We start from the raw sequence: 20,408 nt of genomic DNA, 5'->3' as shown, positions 1-20,408 counted from the left end.
ACAGTGTCATCAAATACAGACACTGCAGACTTCTTGACTTTATGGAATGAAAGTTTTGCCCTGGTTTGTGATCACAAGATTCACCTACATGGGAACAAGTGTGTGGGCAAATATACCTAATCCTTATGGCTTTTTTTCCTTAAACGCATTTATCTCTGACTTTTTTTCATTTGGGCAAAGCTTTAGTAGTTGTCAGGATGGAGTTTACTATCATAACTGTTTTTAATAAATCAATCATATTTCTTTCCAGAAATTCATTTTCAAAGCTGACAAGGCCTTAAAGTATGTTTTATGAGAAGATGCGTGTTCTTAACATGGTAGGTATGTTTGTCTCAAGACTTAATTTCACAGAATAGTCAACAATTTTATACTTCATCTAATAGCCTTTGATAGTGTGCTATGAATCTTTCCTACTTCTATAATTTACATGTGCCTTTGGAAGCCTGGAGGTGTGAATATTGAAACCAGCTGTGCTGAGCTGAGACACACCCCACACCAAGGGGTCTCCAGACTGCTGTGGATTGGTGGCAATCTGACAGTGGTCACACTCACTTTTCAACAGCCCAGGAGACGCTCAGCAACCTGTGCACAGGCTCAGGCCACACCTTGCTTTTGAATGACCTTATGAACAGTAAAATATAATTGTTCTAAGTGAACAAAGTTTGGCTTAACCCCAAAGCATTGGTTTCTTTTTTATTACTGTTTATCACCTGGAAGCCCTCTTCACCTATGGTTTCTGCAGCTTTCTAGCACTACCAGACTACCCTTACCAAGTGGAACTAAGGGCATGAAAGCGTGTTCCAAACAGAAATATAAGTAAAGTCTGGATCACATATCAGGACCTGAAGGCAGCTGGATAAACAAGATGAAATTTACAGGGCTTTTTTGTCACTCTTTCCCTTACTTTGTTTCCAAGATGAAACAGGTGCCTTCTGAATTTTGTTTCCCCAACTGCACAATTATGTTATAGATTTAATTTTGAAAAAGTGCATCTCACCCTACTTTCTGTGCACCACTCGATTTTAAGGTGTCTTAAGAGTGGGAACTGAAGTTTGTTAGTGACATCTAAAATAAGCCACTTGTAGAACCTTGAACAAAACCACTGTAGATCCTTTCAAACTCATACGACTGCTAGGTAGTGCTTTTTTCCACAATCTGCACCAGATTCTGATAAACAAATTCAGCTTTTCCATAGAAAATTGCACACACCCCCCAAAAAAATACTGTGACTCATGTGAAGATAGTACCAAACCAGCAATTTATTGTGTAGAAACACCCACATCCTGAACTCTCTCTGATCTCTGCTACATCAGCTCAGCACTAATTAACACAGTGTAGGAATCCATGGCTACATGGGAGAGAAGCAGCAGGCAGGATAACATACAGGGCCACAAGCAACTGAGTATGTTTCAGAGCCATTGCATTTTTGGGGAGGATACCCCGGGCTCCAGGCCCCAGGGTGGGGACAGGTCATCCTTTACTTAGTCCTCCTCTTCCCAAAATAGTGCCTGTAAGCAGCGGCATAGCCATGGCGAAAAGCATATGCTTCACAGGGGTAGTAGTTCTCGCAGATCTCCCTCTGACGTTCCTGGGGTGCCTTAATACGCTCCCTGATCCTGCAAAAGAGAGATGAGTGGTAAGCACTACCATCTTAGATATCTCTCTAAGTCCTTTACTGCCCTACAATACCCCACCAGGATTGATGGTGCATCACCACATTCCATCATATAGGCACCAAGATGTTAGCATGGCAACTTCTGTGTTCGCTGCACCCATAGGAGTCACATGACTAAAACAGAAGCATTTTGTCTTCCTACATAACCTTTTATTTCAGGGAAAAGTAGGGTAGTGAGTAGAGGGTGATGGCTTCTTCCTCAGCCTCTGGAAGAATCCTCCCTCCACACTGCCCCCAGACTGCTGCCTTTACCTCTTCTGCTCTTCCCCAAATCCATGCATGGAACAAAGACTTGCAAAAGGAGCCACCTGGTACTGCAGAGAGCCTTTGCCTTGACACCTCACTAACAGACGATCTTTGTGTTTCGGTCTTTATTTTTACAAGCCCTCTATAAGGCATGAAACTGCCTATATCTGCTTTTTATAGATAAGACAAGGAGGTCCAAGATGGCTCTGTGATTTAGAAAAGATCATGCAAATTCTGTCTGAGAGCTGAGGACTAGAACAAGATCTCAACCAAGCTGCCTTTCTGGCCATCCCATACTGATTCCCTCTCCTGTTAGTGTTTCCTTCAGACAAATTAAGCAAAGCCCTCTCATCACGACATATCCTCAAGCACAAGGACTTGCTTTCTGTATTCTGGCTTCTCCCAGGGTTGGGGACTTCACAGGCAACTCACACTGAGGGGGCATCTGAGGCTTCTCAGAAGTCACCATGATTTCCTCCCCTGATACCATCCTGTGCCTGCCAAGGAGATACTTCTCCCTACTCCTATCCTCAATGTTCTGAGGCCATAACATACCTCTCTTGAGAGATGGCTTCTAGTCTCCTGTCAGCTTGTATGAAGTCATTGGCCCTTCGCCTGTTGATGAAGGGATCTGAGAAGAGAAGGGATTGTTCAGAGTAGATAAACACTTTTCCAAGGCCAGATTTCAACAAAAGCTAGCTTTCATATTTATTACAGACTCCTTGCTCAACCTCTCAGGCACAGTGAAACCCAGGACCTCTTGATGCACCCTGATGTCACCCCTTTGGCTTGCACAGCCAGTATAGAAGTACATCTGCTGCTTTAGTTCTGCTGTTACTCAAGCCATCCATGATAAAGCTTCTGTGATTTTGCTGTCACAACCTCTCTGAGTGAATGAGGGTAGGTCCCAAGCTGGGAAGTCTGGGCACAATGTGTAGCATTAGTAGGAACATGAAATTATAGGTAAAACCAACAAAAACTTGTGTAAGTCTATCTGCCTCCAGGGTTAGGCAGTCACTGAGCAGTCTGTGTGGCAGTTTTGCACTGAGGTGCCTGAAGGTTCCTTCCGTCCTTTTTGAGAAATATCACAGTCCTATTGCAGAGTTCAAAAATCTGTGGATGTCTTTGGGATTGGCTCCCATGTGTTTTTGTGTTTCTAGCCAGCTGTTTTGTGAAGTCCTTTTCCCAGATGTTCTAATTTCTTTTTAGTTTCAAACCAACTCTAACCTCTCCAGGTTATTGCTTGTTCCATGGTGAGACTCTCCACCCTGTCAGACTTCTCCCATGCCTCTAAATCTTTCTTCCAGACTAAGGGTCCCTCCTCCCCACACATCCTACCTGCTTCTTCCAAGGAGCTGAGAGTAAGGCTCTCATTGCCCTTGGGGAAGTACAAATAATGTCGCTGTCTTCTGCAGTACCTTTCCATGCTCATCACAGAGCTTTTTTATCAGTGTCCTTTTCTAGTGTCACTTAACCTGTTTTAGGTGGATGCAGTGGAGGTCTAAGTTCATTATTCTTTGTTCTCCAACTCCCATTATATTCTTTACAAAGCAAATTGGTATGCACTTATGCTCAATCACATGAAGTCTTTTTTTTAACTCTTCCTATTCATACCACAACTCCATCTCCCAGTAAATTCTATTTCCCTCAGTGGAGTGGTTCTGCCTACTAAATCTCCAGAGAAAAGTACAAGTAAATGGTCTTGGAGATGTCTGTAGCACACTTCAAATTCAAGAAAATAGTAAAGCAGTCTCTTACTGAGATACTCATGGGATTCCATGCTTTCATGGGACTCTGGGGAAAGAAAGAGTAAAAAACACAGTAAGACACTGTTGACGAGATTCACAGTTCTTGACACATCACAGATGAATAGAACATGCACATAAGAAATCAGAGAATCCAGGTTTTAAGGCATCTGTTTAAAAGGAAGAGAAAGGGATTAGTGGTATGACCTAGCATTTATATGAGGAATTTAGGGTGCTAAAATGGAGCAACCTGGTGTCATAGACAGGACTTCAAGGCTTGTGCTTGGTCTTCCACTGTGTGATTCTCGAGCACAATTCATCATCTTCACATTCCTAACTCTACAGTGAATATGTTAAATGCTTAACCTCAAAGCCTGAATGTATGCTTAGAGAATGGATTATCACAGTTACACATGCTTGACTTCTGCATGAAACAGCATCTTAAGTCCATCAGTATGGAATTGTGTGCCTGACAGGAAAAGGGGGCTAAGAGGAGAAAGGAAAATCTTCCTATTAATGAGGAAGAATTAAGAATAAGAACTCTTATTATAGAACAGAAAACAGAAAGGCAGAAAGATGAGCATCTGTGAGGTGAGCTGGAACAGAGATAAAGGGGCTGAAGCATCCTGGATCACAAATTACAATGACTGAAGATGACAGCTCTGGTGCAGGGTTAGGACAGTCTCATAGAAGGGCAGAAAAGCAAGCAAGAGATCGAGTTAAGGGGAAAGAAGACACAAAATAAAATAAAAAAAAGCCCTGGACAGACCCAAAGATTTCTGCAGGTTTGGAGTTACCACTCTACTCAGCAAAAAAAGATCACTTACCATAGCAAGTAGCAACCATCACCAAAACAGCCAGCAGTGCAAGGATGATGAAAGCGCGCATTGTGCCAATATAGGGAGGAATCTCTCACTCTGTCTCTCTTGCTCTGTCTCACTTTCCTCCCACTGAGGGCAGCTGGAGATCCTGGGCTGCCTGCAAAATTAGCAGAGGACTGTTTATTATGAAAATAGAGCCAGAAGGGGGCCCATTAAAGAGCCTGGGGAAGGCAAAGGTTTGCTGGTACACACTTTTTATGGAGTGATTACAAAACATCCTTTATTAGCAGATTGAATCAGGTTTTGAGAAGGAGGGGTCATGCCTCCTTCCTCTCCCAGTTCAGGGCTGGGGGCCATAATTCACAGGAAAGCATGTCACTAGCAATCCACGCTCAGAAATGCTGGCTTGCACAAGAAGGAATTTCAGGGGCTGCCAGGGTCCCAGAGGGAGAGGTGTGTGCTGATCCTAAATGTAAATATTTGCCTTTCTAATTTTTCCTCTGATCTGCCCTCTTTGCCCTAGCCATCCTCTGTCTGGATACACTCAGCCCAGATTGTTCAGTCAGCTTTGCTGACAGAGACATGGAGAAGGAGGCTTCAAACACTGTTCCAACTTCGCTCCCCTCCCTTCAGCTGGTGCCAGCTTCAGTCACAGTCTGCCAGTCATCAGAGGAGGAATCCAATCCTACTGTCCCTTCCCCTCTCCTACTTTACTGCTCCAGGTGTAACAAGCAGCAGCCTAGAAGAATTCCTTCTGCTGGATTTTTGCACTGAGATGACAGCAACACTTAGAATGTTCTGCCTGTCCAGTGCTCAGCCTGAGAAAAGGAGGAAAACTATCTCGTGCTGAGCAAAAGCCAGAAGCCTGCTGCAAGACTCAAGGTCAGAGGAGAACCAAGACTTCTGCTGTCCCTCTATGCTCTGTTACTTCAGTCTCTTCAAGGGAATTCTCTGCTCTGGGATTGTTTGCATTCCTTAGAGTCTATGGTTTTGGAGTTAGTGTTGAATGTGGACTTTATAGGTTTCCTGAATGTCTTGTACACTCTGGGATCTCACAGGGGCTGCCAAGAAAAAGAAGTTTGAGGGAGAGGCTGGAGGAGAGAACCCAGAGGGAAAGCAGTGAGGCACAGAAAGGAAGGTGCTGGTAGTGCTTTGAAATTAAGGTGATGCTGCACAGTGGGAAACTCCAACACATTTTCCAGCCAAACCCTCTCTATTTATCAGTTTTCACCAGGGCAGAACACTTTGCTCCCTGGAAGACTCTGTTCCCATTTCAGAGGACTCTGATCCCAGAATTCCTGGAGCAGCTCCTGCCATCAACCACAGGAGAAGAGCCACAAACACCACTTTAATCCAAATGCTTCATTTTTCACCACAGAGGCAATGCATTTTCCAAGGGGTGAATGAACATGCCAGCTACACAGCCCTATATCAACAAATCTTCTTCGGGGAACATTTTCCCTTGAAAAAGTACATCTCCTTTCTACTCCTCTGCACTCCATACTTCTCTAGCACACATCTCCCCTCCTTAGGACCTGTGAGCCCAATCCCTCTGCTTTCTAGCAGCATCCACTGGTTAGAAATACAGAAAGAGGAGCTAAGATGAATTGCCTGCAAATGCCAAGGAAATCTCCACAGTCCCTCAGATAAAGCGGAGATCAGAAAAATAGCCTGGCTCCTGCTGGAGAGGAAAATCACCATGTTACACATGCCATAACAACCACTCCTTACATTTTGCAGCTGTGATGCACCAGCAAAGCATTAATAATGAGCAGCCGTCCAGGAAAAACAAGGCAGTCCCTACATACTCACTCACTAAGCAGTCACTTCCCCGCCAGTCTGCAGCTCTTGTCTGAGGGGGCAGCTCTCCCAGCGTCCTGAATCTTGGACTGAAGAAGAGGGGCCTTTTATTTATTAGCATTGATCAGTGACTCCTCCCCTCTTCTGTCTCCCACTCTTCATACACGCCCAGGCTACCCCCTTCTTCCTCAAAAACACCTTCTGCCCACAGCCAGGAAACTAACAGCCTCAAGGAACTGAGCCAAGAGGGAGACGAGAGAGCAGAGGACACAGCAGGGGTTGATGGGGGGCATAGCCACATCCAGGCTGCCCTTCTGTGCCTGGGGGGACAGTGAGTGAACAGAACTCTTACAACAAGCTCTAGTCTCCCTGTTGGCAACAAACCCCCCCCTCAATCACCCCCAGCCATGCCTCAACTAAAGTGGCATTTCGGGCCGGGACATTTGTCCTTCCACAGGGAGCAGGAGGCCAGGAGACTTTTCCTGTCACCTTTCATGCTGCTTTTGCAACTTCTTGATCCCCCATCTAATGGCAGACTAATGTCAGACTGAAAGCTCAGATAAAGGTGTCTGCTTTTACAGGCAGCTCTGAAACCTCCAAAAGTGACAAACTCTACATGGCAAAGAGCTGGCTTATAGAAACCCAAGCCCCTGCTATGCACCCTCACTGCTCACACCAGGCCCACAACAGTGGTGGACAACATGTCAGACAACGCAGGACACATGCTTGCTGCACTGGGCTATTGGGCTTCTGGCTCTACCTACCCCAAGCCAGAGGCACACATGGACCACACTGTGATGTGGAACCTGTGTGAGTAGCAAACCTCAGCAGTGTTCCCTCGCTCAGCAGAGATCCATGCTTGGGGCATGCTCAGCACGGCTGCTGGCAGGTCTAGTCCCTACATAAGGGTAAGCACAGCCTGAGGGACTGAGCTCAGCAGAGATGAGATGGAGGGGATAACCAGCTGCAGAAGCAGTGGCTCAGGAGGTTAAGAAAGAAAACCTATCACATCTATTTGCTAACCAAATAGCTGGTGAGTGTGGCTTGACTAGTCCAGGAAAGGATCAAACATGGTCTGACTGAGCAGGTAAACAGGGTATGGCACGTCAGCCAGGGTGTGATGTGCAGTTTGTGCAAAAGGGCATGCAGTGTGGGAACCTCTTCAAAGAAGCGGCATTCCACTGGCTGAGTGGGAGACTTGAAGTACACAGAACCAGCAACTGGGCACCCTTCTGTGACCATCTGCACAGATAAGTAGCACTCACCGTATCTGACTCTCAAGGCAGAATGACAGGCACTTATTTGAGAACAAAGGCTGAGTTATAGTTAAGAGGTCTGCACCATCTACCCCATCAGTGGCCAATGCCTCCAGCCAGATGAGCTACTGAAGGGGCAGTCGGCAGTGCAGACTGCAGGAAGTGCTTAGACCTTTCTCCTGGCGCAGGGGACAGAGCTGCCTGCAAAGTGTGTGCCCAGGTGGAAGAGCTCCTGCAGCAGGTGGCTGAGCTGCAGGAGGTGGCAAGAAGGCTGTGTACCATCAGGGAGCCTGAGAAAGAGTTGGATAGTTGGTTCCATGCACAATTTGCAGTGGATCCACAGTCCCTGGCCATACAGCCATAAACTCCCCCATTGGCGCAAATAGAATTGAGGAGGGACAATAATGAAGAAGAATGGGAGCTCACAACAGCAAGGTCCAGTAGGAGGAAGAAGCTTCCTCCAAAGCCTGAGGTGCCCTTGCAGAACTGCTTCACCACTCTGCAAACTGAAGAGGGGAGACCCATCACATCAGGAGAGCAGAGTAAGACAGCCCAATATGTTCCCTATATAACAGCCAGCACAACTAAGAAAAGGTGACAGATGACACTAGTAGGCATTTCTTTTCTGAGAGGTATGGAGGCACCAATCTGCCTTACCCACTCTCTATAGAGGTGTGCTACTTACCAGGAGCTTGTATCAGAGACAACTAAGCCTCGTACAGTCTACTGACTATTATCTGCTACTGTTGTTTCACATGGGCTATGGAGAAGTTTGAGGTATTTAATGACTTTTTTTGCCTCAGTCTTCACCAGCACGTGTTCTAGCCACAATGCCCAAGGCACAGAAGGCAGTGGAAAGGACTGGAAGATCGAAGAACTGCACACTGTAGGATAAAATCAGGTGTGAGACCATCTAATTAACCTGAAGGTGCACAAGTCCATAGGACCTGATGAGATTCATCCATGGGTCCTGATGGAACTGGGGATAAAGTAGCTAAACCTCTATCTATTGTATTTGAGAAGTTGTGGTAGTCTGGTGAAGTTTCTGCTGACTAGAAAAGGGGAAACATAAACCCCATATTTACAAAGGGAAAAAGGGAAGACCTGGGGAGCTACAGGGCAGTGAGTCTTACCTCTGTGCCCAGCAAGATTATGGAGCAGATCCTCTTGGAAACTATGCTAAGGCACATGGAAAAAAAAGAGATAATTGGTGACAGCCAACATGGCTTTACAAAGGGCAAGTTGTGCCTGACAAATCTGGTGGCCCACGATGGGGCTACAGAGTTAGCAGATAAGGGAAGAGCAACTGACCTCCTCTACCTGGACTTGTGCAAAGCATTTGACACTGTTCTACATGACATCCTTGTCTCTAAATTGGAGAGACATTGATTTGACCGATGAGCCACTCAGTAGATAAGGAATTGGTTGGATGATTGCACTCAAACAGTTACAGTCAACAGCTCAGTGCCCAAGTGGAGTGGTGATGAGTGGCATTCCTCAGGGGTCGGTATTGGGACCAGTGTTGTTTAAAATCTTTGTCACAGACATGGACAGTGGGATTGAGTGCATCCTCAGCAAGTTTGTTGATGACACCAAGCTATGTGGTGCAGTTGGCACACTGGAGGGAAGAGATGCCATCCAGAGGAACTTGAGATAGGTTTGAGAGATGGGCCTGTGCGAACTTCATAAATTTTAAGAAGGCCAAGTGCAAGGTCCTGCACATGGGTAGGGGCAAAATTCTTTACTATGAGGGTCGCAAAGCACTGCCCAGGTTGCCAAAGAAGTTGTGGATGCACCATCCCTGGAAGTGTTCAAGGCCAGGTTGGATGGGGTTTTGAGCAAACTGATCCAGTGAAAGGTGTCCCTGGTTACGGCAGGGAGGTTGGGGCTGGATGATCTCGGAGGTGTCTTCCAACCCAGAGCATTATATGATTCTATGTCTTACAGCCTTGTTTGCAAAATGGCATAACCGTGAATTTAAAGAACTGTCAAATGATCAGGATAAACGTAGCATGTTGTGTCCCTTTATAGGATACCTTGTCACCTTACAGCTAGCACATGCAGTTTTGATCTATTTGCTTTTGCCTTGTTCCCAAAAAACAGTGAGGGGCTTCTGTCTAAGTGGAGTCCCATCTCTTGGGACTAGTTTTATTGAATATTTCCATTAATGACTAGCTTAAAAAGGGAATGGATGTGGAGAAAGTTTGTTGATTACACAAAGCAGGAAAGCAACATCAGTAGAAAGGAGGCCTGAGACTCATACTGGAGAAAAAGGATGCCCTTGAAAGCTGGAGTAACAGAAACAGGCTAATATGCGATTGTGCGAAGGCAAGGTCTTCCATGGGGGTTAGCAGTACGAATATTGCTGTAAACTAAAAGCTCATAAACTGGAAGTAAACAGCAACCAAAATGGACAACTATGAACCAGCTATCATAAAGATGATCACAGAAGACTAATTCTGAGGTGTCTACTGGGAATGTGTCAGTAGAGGTGGGCACCTGTTAGTGCCATGTTGGATAAGCTACCAGTGAGTCCTCACCAGGATTCCTCTGTATGGCCCAGGTCACTTATATTGATGGAAGAATAATTCTGTGGGGGTAGGGTAGATGAGGACTAACAAGGCTTGATGATTCGCAGTCACTCACTAAATGACAGACCTATTCACCATGGCCTGTGGAAGTCACCAAGGCTCTCTTTCCTTAAGTTCTCCTTGAGGCTTTTCAAGCAGGACAATAGACTAGCAATTAAGTTTTGTTTCCAATACTACACCAGGGGCTGTTTCAGAGCCCACAACTCCCAGGTTAGAAGACATCCCAGTTCCAGCTTCTGTGTCTTTAGAGCCATTATTCGTATTCATGTGTCCCATTCACTGAGTCCCTAGCTCCTGCCAGGAAGGCACAGCAGCAGAGTTGGTGAGCACTGCGACAAGGGAATAAACCCTATCATTTCTGCAACAGAGCAGAGTTTCCAAACTCAGGTTGCCCAGAGTATCAAGTAGCTAGACAGACAATCCTTTCCAAGCTTGTTCCTGTGTTTCAGGACATAATTTATTCAACCGCCACATGGTCTATGGCTTAGGAAGCAATTTCTCAACATGGTAAACAAGTGCTTTTTGGAACAACTAGTTCTACAGCACATGAGAAAACAAGACTTTATTTTTACTTTTTCATTTAGTCCTAAGTAATACCTAGGAACTGATCCAAGAAACAAGTATAATTGAGCCTCTAAGTAAGACTGTCCCGAGTATCCACAATATAATTAAAGTCAACAACCTCATGGAATAAATCGTGCTGAAAACTATCATACTGACACTAAGCTTTTGAAAGGGGCATGTTTTTTGTAAACACAGGAGCTAGTCAAAAGACTATGAAACAAAAATAAATGGAACATATTTCAGACATTAAGGGAACTTGATATGCATATCTGAATCTGTGTTAGTTCTGGCAGCAAACTCACTCAACTACCCAAAATTAACCATAAAACTAGTTCAAAAGCTGACTCAACCTGGGAAAAACACAGATTTAAACATTCTAAAACCAGATATAAGAAGTTCCAAAGATTACAAGAAAGAGGGAGCGCACAAACAGGAGAAATTTCATAGCAATCAATTTTTTTTTCAAAATAACTGAAATGATTAATTTTCTCTTCAGTGATGGGGTGGGGAGAAAAGAGTAATTTCATGACAAATAAGTAGAAGGTTTTTCTTTAAAATTTTAAACACCTGTACTTGAAATCTGTTTCCACCTTTCCAATGAGAAGAATTTTGCCCCCGGCATCGCAGCTTTGTTTAAAAATAAAAGTTTCTAGTGCAAAACTATGTACTGGTTTTAATTGAAACACCTTCTAACAAAGTCAATCTGTGTATAGTCTCAGGAGTATTGTAGAAACCCCTGTCTGAAGCTTACAGATAGTGTCAGTCTCGTGTTGAGGAGGAAGGTTCCCATGCCACTTCACAGCTATTTTCTTTCATGCTTCTTCCGACGTTTTGAGCCAGGGTGCATTTTAGAAACTCCCTTTTCCATCCTAAGTGGTGACTTCCAGAGACTTTCTCCTGCCCATGGATTTGGAGCACATCTGCACATTCAGCCTTGGGAGTGTCACTTTGGGCTCTGGGACAACTAGTTGCTTAGTATCCCAGTGCAAATGAGAAGGGCTGAAATTAAACATCATGAAAAGACCCAGATCCTGCCTCCCTGACTAAGTCCAGGGCATGAGAGGGCAATTCTTCTTCCACTTGCAGTGTTCTATAGAATTGGGGCCTATCTCCACATTAGCCACTACCATAAGGAGATGTTTCTAATTGGTGAGCTGAGAGGTTTGTTTGGCTAGTTAATTGGTTGGTAGATTGTATTTTTTTCTAGCATTCTGCTGTTGTTGGAAAATCCTTAAACTATTGCATTTCAGAGATTAGTGGCTAGACAGAACCTCAGTCTGTGACAGTCTATGGAGCTGCAAGCCTCAGTTACTCCTTGTAAACCATCAGACTTCAAAATAAAGCACAGTGTCCTGGAAAAAACACAGTCTGGATATAAATACAGGAGCATTTGGGGTCAGCAGTACAGTTCCACGGGAACTCATTGCTCTCCGTTTCTGCTTGCTGCAAAAAGTGAGCCTGGCTCAAGCCTTTGACTGCAATACTCAGCACTCTCCATGGGATATCATTGAGTTACCTTAAAGACTGACTCTCTGTTTGGCCAGGACTTCCCAGAACAGCTGTGTTTGGATGCAACAATGAAAAAAAGGTTACTGCTAACGGGAAGTTCATGAGCACAGACTAAAATTTCACAGAAGCCAGATTAAGGTTATTTAATTCATTGAATAAGGCAATCAAAGCATTCAGGGCTAAGAGCTAACTCTGTCTCTTCCTTTGGCTTCACTCCCACCCACCCACACATGTCCACATACACTGATCAGTCTATTTCTTTTGCTGTCTGGGAAGGAAGGAAGAGAAAGGATAATGCTAATAATATTTGGATGTTGAAAAACTTGGCAGAAGCCCCTGTGTAGGGATTAAATAATCCATATAAGTACCTAGAATTGTTTGTACTTCAAGTATCCTATGAAAAACTGAGGAAGCAAAAAGTTTTGACTCTGACTATAAAAACAGAGCATGCTTCTGGGTTGCACTCTTATGGGAAAGGGGAAAAGAATTTGCTCCTACTTCTCCACGTCCGTTTCCCTTGCTTCACCACATAAGCATAAAAATGTCCTGGCCTGATTTATTCCTTAGGATCAGATAAGATTTACCCACCTTATTTCCTGTCCAGACATGCAGAGTGATAAGAAAGCAGCTGTGGTTTCACTCTTCTCTTCCATCTGGTAAATAAAAAAGTAACAATAATGACTCTTTCAGGTTTACAGTTGGACTTGATTATTTTAAAAGTCATTTCCAACCTAAATGTGTGATTCTGTGATCCAACAATGAACTTAGATAGCATCTTAGATCAAAACTCTGCCAGTCCTTGTAAGATTAGACCACAACGTTTCTTTTCTGTCTGTTTTGAACGCAGGAGATGAATTAAATATTTACAAGTATCCCTGTAGTGTCATATAAGTTTCTTTGTTCTGTCTTGCGTTCAGTATCTATAGTATCATAAATTTTGTCTTTAGTAAGTAAATGCATTTTTCTGCTGCATATCAAGCCCCTGGTCTTGACCTCTGTTGTCAATATCTGATAGAGTTCAAGGAAGCCTAGGGAATGGGGGGAAATGCATGATATCCAGCTAACTGTAAAATGCTGTTTGTTGTGAGAAGAAAGACATTCTTATTCCTTGAAGCATGAAATCTGATTACTTTTATCTTCCTGTGCATAACTACAACTTATATTAATGTTCTTAACATTCTAGCCAAGTCATTTGACTTGATGACCTTTCTTAGTAATGAATTTCACAGGCTAATTATATATACTCTTTGGATATATATTTATTGCTTATTTGTATTCAATTTGATGATTTATTACTTTTATCAAGAAATTTTATATGCTTATAAAGCAGGAAAGAATTTTAAAAGGAGAAGGTAATATAAATCAGATCAATTTTTATTACTTTTCAAACAGTTCTTTCCTTCTTCCTAAAATGGCGTAGGAGTTCAGAAGTCATCACTTTACCAAGGATGTATTTGTCATTAGTGGTCACAATTTCCTTTGGATTTTAAAAGAAACAATAAGAGTAGTAAAAATGGAGAACAAAGGAGATGTCTCAATGTGGAAGCACTGGGAAGAAAGACATAGAAAGGGCTACAAGAACAGCACATATTGATAGTACCTAGATTAACAGATTATTAAGATCCCAGGATATTGACATACAGATCCTCTGGACATCCAGACTGGGAAAAGAAAAGCACAGTTTAAGACAAGCTATGTCTCAAAACAAAGAATAAAGTACACCAAAAACTTAATAAAAGGAAAAATTCAAACCACTAGAGATGATGATACTAAAATAAAGAACAAATTTGAGCCATAAGGTACGTAAATGAGGAGACAAAAGACAATCAGGCCTAATGATGGTCAGACACAAGAAAAGATGAAGAGACAAAAGACCACAGTCACTGCTAGCTCCTGAAGGATGCCAAGTTGCATCTAAAATGAGCATGTGGTGGTTAAACTAAGAGAGACACAGAAGACATGATGCGGATTCCTGAACTCGTGCATTGAACCTTCTATGTGATGGTAAGAAAAGTAAATAGAATGAACAAATGTATCTTGGTGCTTGTGAATATGTGATTATGAGAGTATTATTCTGGGTGAGTGAAATCAGCATGGCTTAAAATAAATAACCTGTTTCTATAGTGTCTCACATTGACCTCTGTTACTCCAATATTGCAACAGCATTTACTACAAAATGAAATATCAAAAGGTAACATGAAGAATTTTTATGATGTCCTCAGTATGGAAAAGTCTTCATCTAAAACCATCTCATGCCTTTTTGCAGCTTTCACAGTGGTCTGTGTGGTAAGATGCTTGTTTCAGAACTCTCTCCACTTTAGCTCATGAAGTTTTTGGCTTTAGCCAGAAACTGGGAGGAAACCTAGTACAGATGCACAAGAAAAAGAGCAACGCACCACTCTTGGATCCAGCATCCTCTCTCACTTGGCTTGGCCAACATTGGTCGAGATCTGCTGTGCTGAAACTGTCTGCCCTTTTTTCTCTACATATATGTATGACAAAGGATGGCATTTTAAGACTCAATACAGGCACCAAAAGTTGCGTAAAATCACATATAACACTTACAGCAAATATCAGCCCTAGAAGTTTCATAGAGCTTTTTCCATAGCAGGACCTCTCTTTAAAGACTCTTGCCAACAAAGACAGTTTTATCTTTCCTGGACTTTAAATGACGTTTTTTTCCCTCTGTTCTAGTAATAGTATCTGTTTACAGTACTTTCTGGCACAGAAATTGGGCTGTATTATTTGGGATTTATCTTCCCGCTGTCTCCCACCTACAGCCATGCCTGCACTGCAAAATGTTGGTATACATTCATCAGCAAGATATGCTGTATGAGTCACACATTGGGTACACAGGCATTTACAACCCTACTGGCTTGCTAAGCTTAAAATTAAATGAGAACATTGTTTAATACCATATGTTTTCCTAAAACAGACGTATGAGAATCTCTGATGTGGACATATGATTTACCAAACATCTGTACACAAGCTTTCCCCACGCTACTTGGCCAACTACCTGCCTGTTACTTCAGCTCTTTGAGTGCCCATCTTTCTTGATGCTCATCTCACTAGTGAACCTACTGGAGGACCCAGTAAAAAAAATACCAATACTACCCAATAAATAATGCAAAGTCACTTGCTCCTAACAACACCCTTATCTGCTCTGAGATCTGAATGTACAGCTGAAATGAGCCACTAATTCCAGTAAGGACTGCAGTCAAGCCAGTCATTTCATTACAGTCCCCCACAGACCTCATTAGGACTAAGGCTGTGTTTGAGCCAATTGACACAAGTGACAGGACCCTGAAAGGAGAGATGTGTGGTTACATGCCTGTCCTCACCCCTCCGTAGGAGAAAAGGCCTGTCTGGCAGGAGCACCTGCCTCCGCAAAGAGCCCTTATCACTGCCTGACCTCCTTAAGGCCGGGGCTTGGTGATGTCAGATGATACACAGGCATTCTGATGACATCAAGTTCACCCTCTTTTTCAGACCCCGGAGCTCTTCTGTGTTATCTAATCTCTCTGCCCTCCTCTGCACCATCTGTTTAATGATAATCTCTTGCTGACCCCTGCCACTATTGCAGGCAGTGGGCTGCTAAACAGAAATCTGCTGTCATTGTACCTTAGCTGGGCAGATCTTGAGATTGTAAGAACATCATAAAATAACATATCAAAGTGGGTTTGTGCTTCCAGAGAGGGGCACCATCAGTAAAAAGAGCAGCAGGAGTGTTACAAGGATCTTTGTACAACCACTGAAGAAACAGGTCTGCAAGGTTGGAATGACCGCTAAGAGCTTGGCTTTAGCTCCTTTTCTCCTGCCTGAGAGCGACCTGGGATTGCTTTGATTAGGTTTCTGCCTCCTCCATGCAACCCTTAACACTGAGGCACAAAGCTAACTTTAAGCTGCTCCTGAGAAAAAGGCTCTTGCTGGCTTGCTGCTGAGGCTGTTTCCTGCAGACCCCTGACTGCCTGGTGGCTCCTGCCCTTTGTTCCTGCAGTTTGCTAACTCTGTTAGCTCCTTGAAAAGCTGTTGAGCACCAAGAAGCGTTTGTACTATGCTGCTATCCTGCAGCTGCTCCTGTGATGACATGAAACCTCACCACTCAAGCAGATGTCCAGCTGCTGTAGTGGAGAAAAGTCGCTCAAGAAACAAGGGAAAAGGGAACAGGGACTTTCTTGACAGCTACCAGGTTGGGGTGACCACCACAAGCCAACTCACATGTATGTATCTGAACTCCACTTGATTTCAGCAGGCTTTGATTCTGGGGGAAATTAAGTTGCTAAATAGGAATGAAGTAACAAAATATCCTCGTGAACCTGAACAACTATCAGAAGACATGGATTCCAGTGAACTAGCTAGATCTAAATCTCCATATCAAGGTCTCCAGGCTATCAGAAGGAAATGAGCTGCAAGTACGACACTGAGGGCTACAGGCAGCAGCAGGGCCATTCCCCAGGCTAAGGCCAGCTGCATTTCTAGGGTGGGAGAAATGATAGACTAGGCAGTGATCCTGTGTTTACAGCAAATACAAAACAAGATGAATGTTCAGGTCAGCGGCTCTGGGTGATGCAAGGATGCTAATGCCAGCCACAGGGCCCAGCTTGCCCACCCGAGTCTACAGAATGGATAAGCCTATGATCTGCCTTCAGCTGTACAGCGTGAAAGTGCCTGCCTCTCCTGTCATGTTGAGAGTCTTCTGTGTTCCCTTTCACTGCTCACTCAAGTGCCCAGACTCCCCCACAACAGCTGCATGCCTATGTGCTCTCCTGAGCATATATTTCTTTTACCTGATCTGTCTTGCCGTCCAGAAACTGAATCAAAATGCATGTACTTACAACCCTTTTTTGTCTTTAGCATTGCTGATGGTAACAGTGAAGTTGAGCCTACAGCTGGTGCTGACTCCAAGACTGGGCTGCCAACACAGCAGGGAGCCACAGCAGTGGAGCAGCAGCCACAGGCAGGAGAGGATTCAAGCTCCCCACTCCTCAACTGCCCACCACGCTCCAGCCACAGGGTTGAGCAACAGCAGCTATATAACACAGACACAGCCAGCCGCAGCTCCCCACATCCCACTCTGCTTCCTCTCCTCTCCATCCTTGTCCCACCTGACCAGTGGGACACAACATGACACCAGCCCCATCCCCTTCTCCAGGCTCTCTGTCCTTTTCCACCACAAGGACAGATGTTCAGCTATCCCAGCCCAAACCAAAGAAAACACTTCCACCTAGATTTTCAAAGACTAGGCACAAAGGTAAGTTGGAGAACATCAGTGCCATTCTAGACAATGAGCAAGGGGCAAGGAACAGCTCCCAAGCAGCTGGTCTTGGAGGGGCTGAGAGTCCCAGCAAGGATGTGAAGGCATAGTATGAGTAGGACCACAGTATCCCTGGTATAACAAAGCTAATGATGCAGCTTTTGGGACTTTCCTCCTCTGTCCAACACCTATTCTCACAAAACCAGTTGCACCATAATACCTTAGAGAGCCATGCTGTGATGGCAGGTGTGTCTGAGAATTTGAAAGCAGGGACAGGATTAGCAGACACACAAACTATCTCATTTCCATAAGCAAAAGACACAAATAATCCTGCCTTATCATGTGAAATGTTGGTAAAGCAGTTTCTCAAGTTGTGAATGTCCTGGATACAGTTATCTTTACTAATAAAAAAAAAAAAAAGAGGGTTTTATTGTCCTAGATCACAGAGCCAGATCTGCCTAGACTCCACTGAAATAGCAGTTGAAGGACTCAAGAGACCAAATAGAAACATTTGTGTGAATAAGTCCCCAGGGCAAGGCAGCTAATACATTCCCTTTAGTCGCTAAAGTCTTGCTTCATCACCACTCTGAGGAGATGCCTGGTGGGTTCTCTTTGTTCTCCCTTTGTAGTGGATATTTGTTGTTTTCAAAACGGAGTGCTTGGGGCACACACAATGCAGCAGGCACGTTTCTTTGGAAGCAGTAGGGTTATGCTTGAGACAGAGCTGCCCCCAAAGTATGGGGTGGGCAAAAAGAGAAATAAAATCATAGCAAAGGTCAGAGGGCCTGTCACTTGCACAGAGACACGGAGTCAGTGGGGAGGAAGAGGGTGCAGTTAGAGCCAGCCTTGTCCTGGAGTCTGAGAAGGGCCGTGTGGATCATTTTGTGCCCCTGAAAGTCTCCATGCTGACGAACTGACTGCAGCGCAGAAATAAGAGACCCGGGTTTGAGATACCAAGGACAATCCTAACGGGATGATTGTCTAGTCATCCTACTCTTGTCTGCTTCTCTGTGGGATGACTGCATCTCTCCGTAGTGCTTTGCATCTCTGTGCAATGGCGGGTGGGTTATCAGGTCACATTAGAGACACCAAAGACATGCTTTTTCCATATTAGGGAACAGCAAGACGGAAGAGGTTGGAAGACCCATTAACCTCTTCAGCATCCAGACTCCTGGGTGACAGAACATATATGTGAAAAGAAGATTGACAACAATTTCAAGATGGTTGATCCTTTGCTACAATCAGTGCTATCTCAGTTATAGCATCAGAAATTGCCATAATCTATCCATTTTTCACTTTAACAACTTCTTCCTTTCTGCAATGCCACTGCCTTGGCAAAACTAAACTGTACAAAGCAAGGACTCATTAGTGTATTCCTCTAAACTGTCACAGATATTTTTTTTTTAATATGCAAAGATAACTCTTTAATATCTTCTTAAAAAATACTTTCTTTACTGCTAGAATCTTCACAGGGGACAAAGCCTGAAAACATTGGTACAAGATGGACCCTGAAATCCAGAATGCACAGGGATCCAAGAGAGCACTGCAACTGCATTGGGAAAGCCGCATGTCAAGGGAACATATTCTCCATTGGCCTCTATAAGGATAAGGCAGTTGCTCCAAAAAGAAAGCTCTCACTGGCAAAAAGGAAGGAAGAGATGGAAGGAGAAGGCAGTGATTCAGAGCTATTCAGCTGTGCCAAACTAGAGCAAGCAAACAAGACAGCATTTCATAGAATCATAGAATAACCAGGTTGGAAGAGACCCACCGGATCATCGAGTCCAACCATTCCTATCAAACACTAAACCATGCCCCTCAGCACCTCGTCCACCCATGCCTTAAACACCTCCAGGGAAGGTGACTCAACCACCTCCCTGGGCAGCCTGTTCCAGTGCCCAATGACCCTTTCTGTAAAGAATTTTTTCCTAATGTCCAGCCTAAATCTCCCCTGGCAGAGCTTGAGGCCATTCCCTCTTGTCCTGTCCCCTGGCACTTGGGAGAAGAGGCCAGCACCCTCCTCTCTACAACCTCCTTTCAGGTAGTTGTAGAGAGCAATGAGGTCTCCCCTCAGCCTCCTCTTCTCCAGGCTAAACAACCCCAGCTCTCTCAGCCGCTCCTCATAAGGCCTGTTCTCCAGCCCTTTCACCAGCTTCGTTGCTCTTCTCTGGACTCTCTCCAGAGCCTCAACATCCTTCTTGTGGTGAGGGGCCCAGAACTGAACACAGGATTCGAGGAGCGGCCTCACCAGTGCCGAGTACAGAGGGAGAATAACCTCCCTGGACCTGCTGGTCACGCCGTTTCTGATACAAGCCAAGATGCCATTGGCCTTCTTGGCCACCTGGGCACACTGCTGGCTCATGTTCAGTCGCTGTCAACCAACACACCCAGGTCCTTCTCCTCCAGGCAGCTTTCTAGACAGACTTCTCCTAGTCTGTAGCACTGCACAGGGTTGTTGTGCCCCAAGTGCAGGACCCGGCATTTGGCCTTGTTAAACCTCATGCCATTGGACTCAGCCCAGCGGTCCAGCCTGTTCAGATCCCTTTGCAGAGCCTCCCTACCCTCCAGCAGATCGACACTTCCACCCAGCTTAGTGTCGTCCGCAAACTTGCTAAGGGTGCACTCGATGCCTTCATCCAGGTCATTGATAAAGACATTGAACAGGGCTGGACCCAGCACTGAGCCCTGGGGAACCCCACTTGTCACTGGCCTCCAGCTGGATTTCACACCATTTCCCACCACTCTCTGGGCCCGGCCATCCAACCAGTTTTCCACCCAGGAGAGTGTGCGCCTGTCCAGGCCAGAGGCTGACGGTTTCCGAAGCAGAATGCTGTGAGAAACTGTGTCAAAGGCTTTACTGAAGTCCAGGAAGACCACATCCACAGCCTTTCCCTCATCCAGCAGCCGAATCACTTTGTCATAGAAAGCAATCAGGTTAGTTTGGCACAAC

The 20,408-nt window shown here is 44.7% G+C and overlaps 1 protein-coding gene across 3 annotated transcripts; it reads right to left on the bottom strand.

The window, feature by feature from the left end:
• Positions 1 to 1,235: 1,235 nt before the first annotated feature.
• MGP (matrix Gla protein) lies at positions 1,236 to 6,444 on the bottom strand. Of its 3 annotated transcripts, none has more exons than XM_069853640.1 (5): positions 6,300 to 6,444; positions 4,494 to 4,644; positions 3,680 to 3,715; positions 2,477 to 2,552; positions 1,236 to 1,616 (listed from the first exon to the last, which is right to left on the bottom strand). In XM_069853640.1, the coding sequence occupies exons 2-5, from the start codon at positions 4,552 to 4,554 to the stop codon at positions 1,478 to 1,480; spliced, it is 312 nt and encodes a 103-aa protein (XP_069709741.1). In that variant the 5' UTR covers positions 4,555 to 4,644; positions 6,300 to 6,444; the 3' UTR covers positions 1,236 to 1,477. The 3 variants fall into 3 exon arrangements, with proteins under 3 accessions (XP_069709741.1, XP_069709752.1, XP_069709762.1); XM_069853651.1 differs by having other exon boundaries at positions 6,296 to 6,424; XM_069853661.1 differs by having other exon boundaries at positions 6,304 to 6,392.
• Between the last annotated feature and the right edge of the window lie 13,964 nt (positions 6,445 to 20,408).

Source organism: Phaenicophaeus curvirostris, chromosome 1 (assembly GCF_032191515.1).
Source record: "Phaenicophaeus curvirostris isolate KB17595 chromosome 1, BPBGC_Pcur_1.0, whole genome shotgun sequence".
Lineage (NCBI taxonomy): Eukaryota > Metazoa > Chordata > Aves > Cuculiformes > Cuculidae > Phaenicophaeus > Phaenicophaeus curvirostris.
Note: the sequence above shows the minus strand (reverse complement) of the source record. Positions and strands in the feature narration are given on the sequence as shown.

What these genes read in the sequence shown, in the direction of transcription:
- MGP (XM_069853640.1), bottom strand. Translation starts at nt 4,554, where the DNA reads ATGCGCGCTTTCATCATCCTTGCACTGCTGGCTGTTTTGGTGATGGTT. An exon ending in GATGGTTGCTACTTGCTATG is followed by an intron (nt 3,716 to 4,493) that starts GTAAGTGATCTT and finishes TTCTTTCCCCAG; the next exon opens with AGTCCCATGAAAGCATGGAA. An exon ending in GAAGCCATCTCTCAAGAGAG is followed by an intron (nt 1,617 to 2,476) that starts GTATGTTATGGC and finishes TCTCTTTTGCAG; the next exon opens with GATCAGGGAGCGTATTAAGG.